The sequence below is a fragment of the Wasmannia auropunctata genome, unplaced genomic scaffold (assembly GCF_000956235.1).
Source record: "Wasmannia auropunctata unplaced genomic scaffold, wasmannia.A_1.0 LD335994.1, whole genome shotgun sequence".
Lineage (NCBI taxonomy): Eukaryota > Metazoa > Arthropoda > Insecta > Hymenoptera > Formicidae > Wasmannia > Wasmannia auropunctata.
The window spans coordinates 778,342-788,613 of record NW_012026896.1 but is presented as its reverse complement, the minus strand read 5'-3'; the positions used below and the strand labels follow the sequence as shown (position 1 = coordinate 788,613).

At 39.8% G+C, this 10,272-nt stretch overlaps 1 protein-coding gene and 1 pseudogene across 1 annotated transcript; both read left to right on the top strand.

Moving 5' to 3' along the window:
* Positions 1–4,517: 4,517 nt before the first annotated feature.
* On the top strand, positions 4,518–7,783 carry LOC105453829 (solute carrier family 52, riboflavin transporter, member 3-A-like). Its single transcript, XM_011696048.1, has 3 exons — positions 4,518–4,866; positions 5,180–5,553; positions 5,770–7,783. Exons 2-3 carry the CDS (start codon positions 5,333–5,335, stop codon positions 6,851–6,853), a joined length of 1,305 nt encoding a protein of 434 aa, XP_011694350.1. The 5' UTR covers positions 4,518–4,866; positions 5,180–5,332; the 3' UTR covers positions 6,854–7,783.
* On the top strand, positions 7,782–10,209 carry LOC105453907 (annotated as a pseudogene).
* The last annotated feature ends 63 nt before the right edge of the window (positions 10,210–10,272 follow it).

The following is a 10,272-nucleotide window of genomic DNA, read 5'->3' as shown; positions in this document are numbered from 1 at the left end:
AAAAAAAAAAAGAAAAATATAGCGGTTTCAATTAATTCCAGAATAAAAATTATAAAAAATTTGTATTAAGTGACATGAAATATTTTCAAGAAATAGTCTAATTTTTCCAAATTAGACTTTGGAACAAACTTCATCCTCACTGTATTGATCAATGCTTTTTAGTAGTTAATTTATTTTACATTTTCGCACGTTTTTCAATCTGCGTGTTACTCAATCTTCACACAAACGATACAAAAGATTGTTGTCTATATTTTATATATATCACACATTTTGGTTAATCCTAATATCGATAATGGATTAGGAAGGATTGTACAGTTAAAAGGAGATATTTGATGAAGAATTTTACGACGACAGTGTGTGAGAGAGCGGCTATAGGGAAAATGTGCGAACAAAGTGCGTCAAAAATTGCGAATGGACCAGGCTCGCAATAGTTAGCTCGTAACAATACGCCCATATCGCGCACAATCCGTGTACTAGTACTGCAGTCAATTTCATCGAGATTATATCGATCTTGCTCTCGCGCGTCCCAGCGAGAAAGATGCCCTCACATCCTTACGGCCGGAATAAACATCCCCCGACCGTCGCGGGAGAATGCGCTCCCTTCCACCCGAAACTTTCTATACGCGAACTCACGTTCGTGGCTGGCGTATATATAGGCAGCAGCAGCTCTGACAATCGCACCTAATCTCATCTCACCGCGATGAGAATCGAATGTTTGTCCGCCGACGTGATCTCTGGCGTTTTCGCCGTGACACGTTTGAAGGGATCCTGACGCAGTGTGGATCGCGGAAAATGGTCGAATTAACATCAATTGCTAAATTTCTAATTAAAAGAAAAAAGATGCCAAAAATAATACTGTAACTTGAAACGATTAGAAATCTGCGGCAGATAATCAAGAAATGTTTTCATTGTCTTAGCAAAAATTTAGTAGAGGCTTCAAAGAATTTTTGGGCATTTTATTCTCGCGCGAGTCGATAGCTTTTAACTTCGGCACTACATTAAGTAACAAGTTTGTCGATAATTCCCGTGAGATACTCGAGAAGTTGAGTCAAGCTCGGACGGAGATACGTACAGCAAAGTAGACGATCGTGAACACGACACTTGATACTCTCGGCACATTTGCTGTGCACTGATACACGGTTACGAACTTATTAATGTTCGTAAATTCCTCGTGTAGTCGGCACGCGGATCGACGATTCAGCCAATTAATTTCATTTTCATGCGTGGTGAATGATGCACTGACGCAGCGAATGACAAGCGGAATCTGTCTTATTAAGCAATTATGTGGAACAAGCAAAAAGCACATATGATGTTTGCAACAAAAATTGATGAAATTCGGAGAAATAAATTCAAACTAATGAAATAATTTGATCCGAGGCATCACCTTCAGTTCCATGTTACATCTGACTAATTCAACGAGAAGTATCTATTTTTCTGCAGCATTTAAAATTGATTTCGCTAATTCCGCCATCAGGTCCGACCTGAATAAAACTTTTATCGCCCAATTCGTTTCTAATTGATTGCGATTAATCCGCTCCGTAATTCGTTGAAAAATTAACACGGCCGCGCGAAGGTGAGACGCGTCGGCGGACGAATTTATACGCGCAGAAAATAATAAGAATGCTCTAGTGATAGCGACACGCGCAATCGCGCTTATATTAGTTTGTACATACTTGCGGCGGATCGATCGATCCCGCAATCCGCGATCACCGAGTTCTTTCCCTCGCGTGCGTTTTATTCTTACCTTCATTCACCTCGCCCGTTTACTTGCGGACACCTCTATCCGTTCGAACAGAACGCACACGTACACATTATACACACATGTTATACCTTATATGTGTATATACGATTTTTCGATGTGTACATCGTCGTTTCCCGCGCCATTGTGTCGCAGCCGATCCAGCAAATTTCCGTGCTTCTCTGCGAGTTTAACGCGCCATTATTAAAAGGTCGATCGAACGTGATCGCGAACATCCTCTCTCTCATGTTGTCAAATCGACAGCCGTCGTCCTTCGACGGGAGATTTCGTACTTGCAAATAGTGTGTAACCGCTTCGAAGTATCCTTGGAGGGATTGCCTTTGCGATCGACCTACTCTCGAGTTTTAACCCGACGAATTTCCGAGAACAATCAACAGCAGCAAAATCGGTTAATCAAGGTCAAGATAAAACGTGCACCGCACCAGAATAATGCGAAATAGAGTATGGTTAAACGAGCCATGTGTATATATATATATGTATACATATACAAGACATATATGATCATATATACGAGACACGCGTACAATACTATTTGTATACTACATGTACATACATTTGATATCGAGCGCACGCTGCAGAGAGTGTTGCCCGAATTACGCGCGCGCGGAACGCGCAGTGCGATTTTCACAGTGCCACAGAGGAAATGACTTTTTTCCCTTTGATAAAGTTACGTTATCGGGGGCAATAGTTTTTAAATGAGAGTAGTTTAAAGCTGACGTACGAGAGACGGCGCGTGTGGATCTACTTTACTGTTTCGCTAAAGATTTTATAACTATAGGGATAGCTAATTATGCAGCCAAATATCGCTCTTTTGAATGGCTTATCTAATAAGAGAAAATTATGGAATTGATATCTTTGAAGTAACGGCTCTGAAATTAAATTAAATGATACACGTGAATTATTATTAGTGACCCAATTTGCACAAAAAATCTTATTCTCAGAATAATTATGTATACGCAATGGAAGACCTTTATTTCGATTATAATTATTCTTTAAATTATCTTAAAACATTCAATCGACCTCGAACCTTTTTCAGGGCTCAACAATCAAAGATTCAAAGATATTTTTAAAAAATAATCTATTTAATTTATTTAATATTTAATATTTCTATTTAAGTAAATTATTTACCTATTTAGGTAATCTATTTAATATTTTTAAAATATTGAATGTCTAATCTTCTTATTTAATGCAATTTTCTTTCGGCTGATGCCTCACAGATATCAATTAAAAAACTTTATCCTGTTAATTATTCAAAAATATAGTGATTTCTAGATGTTGTGCATAATTGTTAAGATTTTTAGAGAAATGGTAAAATAACACCTTTAGCGCGCGTCATTTTTTTTATTCATGCGTAACTTAAAGATTTATGCGTAACCTCGTTTCGGACGAAGCTTTAGCAAAGGAAAGAAAGTTTCCTTTGACGCGGAGAATCGCACTGTGCATTTCGCAGGCGCGAATTCTGAAACATCTCCTGTATATTATTCAATTATCCCAAATGAAAGAGGAAATATTAACGAAAAAAAGGAAATAAATTGACGCGATTTTTCTTTTCTGTCGCGATAAAAAGCGTTTCGCCCTATTGTTTCTGCATATACTCATCGTCCGCAGGTAAAACTATTATTATATATAAAGGCGACGATACTATGGCGCAACACGAGGAAGCTTATGTCAAGTATAGTTCGGGGCGTTTCCTTTTTCCGCCATCCTGTCATCCGAATGGGGACTTCTTTAAATTAATGTTATATATTCGTAACACGACTTTCGAGCACCCTGCAAGAGCACGTTTTCTGCGACCTTTTTTCATCCGTGTGATTCTATTAAAAAGTGAAATTAAAGAAAAAAAAATTATAAGAAAAAGAAAAAACAAAGATGCGAACGCAAAAAAACACACTCTCAAACGCAAAAACTCTCAAGAGTTTTGAGACAAATACTAATGTACTTAAACCATCTGTGAGTCTGCCTCGTCTTTTATAAAGTTCTTGCTATATTCAATCTATCGTATATTTAATTCGTATACCCTATTCATCCATATACTATCCCCCTATATTGATAATAATCAATTAATCCTAAAACAGACTGTGGTCCATCTGTCAGCAGAAAAGTAAGTATAACTCTTTTGCGACGATACGTGGAATAATATCGACCGATATTAATCAAAATATCATTGAAACATTATAACAATTTTAAAATTCTGAAAAATTAAAGGTATTTTAATATTTACGGAAAATTCTATGCAGCAAAAATGCAAAAGGATTCTACTTTTAAAAAGTTTTGTAATGCACGTAGACTAGTTTTCTATTCTGACATAGGTTTTCTTTTATTCTTTACTTCGAACAATTTTTTAAAGTCAGCGTTTTGTAACTATTCATGTTTCTCAGAATAGATAATTCGCTAAAAACGCTACATTTTCCTTTAAAAATAAAAACCCCCGACCATCCATCATACCGGGTGACCTGATTCAACAGGTGCTTCTGGTGGGGATGAACCCCTCCTCTTTTCCGAACAAACTCGTCGTTCGAATTCGATACTCGCGACTGATCGAATTTGCGTTCGAGGTTGCTCGATATCTTACGCGTGTAATCAATTAATCGTCGAGCACGTGTGCTAGACGCGCGAAATATTTATTAATGAAGGTCTGTCATGAAATTCTCCCAATTGACAAGTGTCGTCGAGTCGTGCAAAGTTATCCGCCGCCTCTGCTGGCGCGAAACGATGTTACATCGAGACGTCCATGCGAGATATATCGAATTGCCGCTCAGCCACGTGCGTTATATAACCCTACTCCGAATCTCGGAGCATTCGCCTGCCAACCGCGAGCTCCGCGAGTAGTTGCGTGTCGGTCGCACACTTGTGATTATTCGAACGGGGTAATTAGTGAACGGGGTCAACAGGAGAAACGTTTTTATCGCTCCTACGAATTTGGAATTCTACATAAAGAACGGAATATCTCTAAAAAATTGCCGAAGGAAATTGTGACTAAATTGCCACATTCTAATACAGCATGATAACGAAGAGATATTTCTGAGGAATTAATATATAATTAATTAGGAGAAATTTCCTCTCAACGCAGTCGAATAAAGCTTCGTTTGGACACGTGGATCTCTACAGTAGGTTGTGCTTATATGTAATAATATAATGTACACTTAGCGTGAAACACTACCGTTCCAAGTAGCAAGATGACGTCAAAAAACGTCTCAATGACGTCTCTAACTAATAAGTTAAGTTAATGAAACTTCACATTTGACGTCACCTTGCTTCGGAACGCCTCTTGATTTCATATAATACATGAATTAAAGCGGCGACCTATAATACATGTCGATTTTCAAAATAAAATAGAACGTCACGTCAATCGTTAGTTCAGTAATGATACTTTCGAAATTATTCGGCACTATTCTTATCTTCTGTTATCTTTCCCGGTAGACTTTGGCTGTAAATTTTATTATCATAATGATGCGATAATAATTATCAGGCCGTTATTATCGCATTCTCCGGGGAGAATGCAGCGAGCCAGCAAGTAATCGACGACTAGTCGCGTGTGCAAGATAATTTGAGAGCACAGACATTCTGAGGAGAATGAGCGGAATGCTGAGTCAGCGATTGAGCAATCGGAGATTGCTCGTCGATCTCCTCGCCCTGATGTTCGGTCTCGGCGCTTGGATCGGCGTGAACGGCGTCTACGTGCAACTGCCCCTCATAGTGCACACAGCTCCAGAGGGATGGAGCTTACCCGCGCACATGGTGATGCTGGTGCAATTTGCCAATTTAGGCCCCATATTGTATACCCTGTATATAAAGTAAGTTCATGGCCAGTATTCATAGTTGGCTCATATTTCAAGGTCGTCTTAAGTAATGTCTACGGCCCTGCGATTGGCCCTTGCGACATCTTAAGATTGTACTTAAGACAGTTTTAAATATATGAGAATCGAATACCGGCCTATGTTTCATAATGTTTTGGGGATGATTGCGTAACAAGCTTAAGTAACAAGTCTAACACAAATATCTTTTTTCAGGTACACCGCTTGGGCATACGACAAATATATCATTTACGCTCTGCTGACTGCGGGCACGTGCGCCTGTATCGCATTGAGTTTCCTGTACGATTACACGTCATTCGTCTTCGGCAACGAGCACTCGACTGCTCTCCTGTCGCTGATGTTCGTGACCGCCCTCGTCGGGTGCACGAGTTCCGTGCTCTTCATGCCGTACATGAGGAACTACCGTGAGATCTATCTAGTATCCTACCTCGTCGGGGAGGGACTGAGCGGATTCGTACCGAGTGCCGTAGCGCTGATTCAAGGCGTCGGTGGTAATCCGAGATGCGTCAACGTTACCAAGCCAGGTTCCAGTCACCTGGAGTTCGTGCCCGCGGAATCGGATCCGAGATTCTCCTCCGAGATATTTTTCATCTTCATCGGGTGTCTGTTGTGCCTGAGCTTCCTCTCGTTCCTAAGCCTGAACGTCTTGCCCACGGCGCGCGGGGAGCGAGTCAAGCTTCCGAGCAGCATGGAAATGCTGCCGACCGACACGACGGCGCCGCCGAGCTACAAAACTAACTCCGGCTGGACAATGCCGAAGTATACATACTACTATTTATTAGTCATGATGGCTGTGGTCTGTTTCCTCGGTAACGGCACCTTACCGAGCATACAGTCGTATTCCTGCCTACCGTACGGCAATGTAGCGTATCACTTGACGGTCACGCTGGCCTCCATAGCCGGTCCGTTGGCCATGTCCTTAGGCTTCGTCGTAAAAACGCCGGAGGTGAAGCTCCTCAATGTCCTCGTGGCGGCTATCTTGGCACTTTCGGGCTTCGTTTTGTTTTTAGCCGCGAAATCGCCTTCTCCGCCCTTGCAACATTCATGGATGGGTGAAATGATGGTAGTTGTCATATGGATATTACTTTGCGGTTTAATTGGCTTCGTAAAGATGGGCATTACGACGCTGTATCGGCCCGATCCTGGCAGGGGTCTCTACTACACCGGCGTCGCGACGCAAATCGGATCGTTGATAGGCGCAATCACCACGTTCAGCTTGGTCAATTACGCGAAAGTGTTTCAGTCTTATTCCTCCTGTGCGCATCTTATGGAAAATTAACATAGTCTGCACTTAGTCTCATCAATTATTCGCATTAGTAATATTAGAAAATATTTAGGATACATATTTTTTTTTTAGGAGGGGTATTAGCTTCTTTATGTAGTGTTAAACTGTTATCAAAGTTTTTTTTTTACAATTGTCAGGTAGAATGCATGACTATGATTCCTACTTTTATTTTAGCAACATAAAGACATTTAGTGATTACTAACTTATTAGTTATTATAAATTCAATTTGAGACCAATACTCGCTAGGACACGAACGTACGTATAAAACAATAGCGTTTTGTTTTTCCTATCTTGTGCATTTTGAACAATTTCTTCACAATAGGTTCTTTATTTGGTGCTTAGGTCCCGATAAAATATTTTAATATTCTTCTGAACAGAAAATCAAGCTCTTCACACATTGCGCTATCGAGGCGCACTTTCTCTCTCACTCGATATAATATTTAGAATTATCTTTATTAAAATAATACAAATCAATAACAAATTTTAAGATCAAGAGTCAGATGTTTTAGATAATTTTGTATATATATTAAGTACTTAATATTATGTGCTTAATATTCGAACAATTCAACTTCATTGTTAGATCTGCGATAGTGTGCATCTAGCACTATCTAAGTGCTCGAGTTCTTGCATTACGTAAACTTAATGCATTTTCTTTTATGACATTAACGCCCATAAACGCTCTATTTTATCTGATAAATTTTATCGAGCAGATTAATAATCAGTGTAGCAGAAACGGATGGGAGGGAGGGCAAAATTCTTTTACTCACATCCCAACTTTAATTATACTTCCATAACTCTGCTTCACGCGACAGAATTCCGTGCTTATATCTTCATCTATTGTGCGGAGAAGTAACGTATATACATATGTATATATCTGTGATATTTTAAGAATACTTAAATTGTATCAGATATCAGTATTGATATGAGTAATTAATTGATTTTTTTTTCGTTCAGAGTGCCGATACGCGCGATGAAGAGATTTTTAATTGCCGGCGAGTTAAGTACACGGTAATCGTTTGGCGAATGTTTGATCGTTATCTTGGGTACGTCAAATGAGGTCGCGCGTTTGTCCATCTTCTCGTGATCCTGTTCGGCATGTTCAGCTGCATCGGCGTCTATGGAATATATATCGAGCTACCGCTGCTCGTCAGAAAACTGAAACTTGCCCGCGTATATAGTGATAATGGCCCAGTTCGCGAACATCGGTCCCGTGACGTACGTCCTCCTGCGCAGGGACAACTGCCAGCCGAACGAGTCGTTGTTCATTCTGTGCCTGCTGTTCGCAGGTTCTCGCTATGGGGATGCTGATATTCTTCTACGACAGTAAGACCGCCGTCGGCGGCGAGAGGCACAGCCTGATCCTGCTCGTCCCTCTCGGTGTTCCTCTGCGCGCTGGTCGGCTGCTTCAGCCCGGTGCTGTTCATGCCTTACCTCCGCGACTTCGACGACGTTTACACGGTGTCCTACTTCGTCGGGGAGGGCTTGAGCCGTATGAGCGTCGTGCTGCCGAGCGCGGTGTCGTTGATTATACCGAGCGTCGTGCAGCAACGCCCGGCGTGCAATATTTCTCTTACGAATACAACGAAAACGGTTTCCCCTGATGCATCCGACTTGAAATTTCAGTATTACTTCTCGTTTCTCACTCTCGTGCTCGTGCTATTGCTCGTTGCATTTATCGTTCTACGATATTCCCCGTTTATATGAACTAACAAGAAGCCGCGGCATTTTAATTCTCTCGCGCGAACTAGAGAGGAGCGGTAACGAGCAACGCGACAAGTCTGACGTTAACCATAACGTTGATAACGTTGACTGTACGTCAGCCAAGAAGGAAAGTGAAGTGGCAAACGGGTCCCCGTTTAAGGTGAACGATTCGTCCGTATTTTCGATAGGAAAATTTATTTGTACATTCTTATTGGAATCTGTTGCTTCTTCAGTACTGGATCTCTGCCGAGTATCCAAACGTATTCGTGTCTATCGTATGGACATCTTGCCTATCAACTGGCCATCGTTTGCTCTCAATTCGTAGCACCGCTAGCGTGCTTCATGACGTTCTAGCTCACAGTGTCGGACATAAAGATTGTTAACTGCCTGTCTCTGGTGTGCTTAATTGCCTTATGCTACGTTGTGTGCGTGGCTCTACTGTCCCCCACCGCCGTTGCGAGAATCAACAGTCGATGTCGTATTGATTGTTCTGTCCTGGCGGGCGTCATATCGTATCTGAAACTTGTAACAGTGTCCCTCTTGAAGCACATATCGTCTCCGAAGGCGATGTTCAACATGGGCGTAGTTATGCAGACGGGCGAGTGATGTGATTCTTTCGTTCGTTTTAATTAATTTCACCGATTGTTTCAAGGAGTGCAACTTTTGCTCTATCTGAAAACTTTTAGTTAACAATTACTGAAACTCTGAGGCCTCTGATACAATAACAATGCGAGCTATTTCAATATATGAATCAAAAATAATCCGACAATAAAAAGAATAAAGGTAGTTTTTTAGGTAGTAAATGATAAGAAAAGACATTTTCAGTTTTAGGTAGGCTAAAAATGTATCGTTTTTCCAACACTTTGGAACAAAAAAAATATAGTTTATCCAAGTAATGTGGCAATATGTTAAAGCAGGGATATGCAACAGGCGGCCCGCGGGACTTTCCAATTCAGTTCTTAACATTCAAGCTTAATCCACAGAAAAAAATGAAAAATAAATAGAATTATTAGCGCGTAACGCCGGGAATTGTTTTTTATTTTTATGAGTTTTCTTGGAGCATTTTTTCGAATAAACTTTACGAGAGAAAATTTATTTCTATAAGGCAAAGTAACGCAAAGACAAAAAAATACAAATACGTGACACAATCACGAATTTCATATTTGGCCCGCCAAAGAATTTAGCGCATCCCTGATATGGAGTATACATGTTTCCTATGTTAATTTAATTAATTTAAAGTATTCCAGAAATTGTATTAAAGCGAGAAGCTGAGATGCTATAAAAAATTTATGTATACATCTTATGTAATGCATTTACAATTTCTAAATGTAGCAATATATATATATTTTTTTTTTAATAGCAAGAATAGATTCACAACTTTTACCTTACAGAACTGTGTAAGCTGCAGTTGCTACTTAATGATAAATAATTGTACATAAATAATACAAACACTGTATATTTTAATATAATTGTAGCAAAACAAATATTGTGCTGCGCACAAAAATTACAGAAATAAATATTTATTGAAATATTTATTATGTAATTTGAACTACTTAAATTTCTAAATTGGTGTAAATCAATCGTTTTATAAACGTAATTCGCATGGAGCGTTATATTGTTATTTTCAAATAAAATTTATGTTCTGTTAATTCTTTTATTTGCTGAAGTCCCCGTTGTCGAAATTCTTTACCTCACAATTGGATGGATTGGTT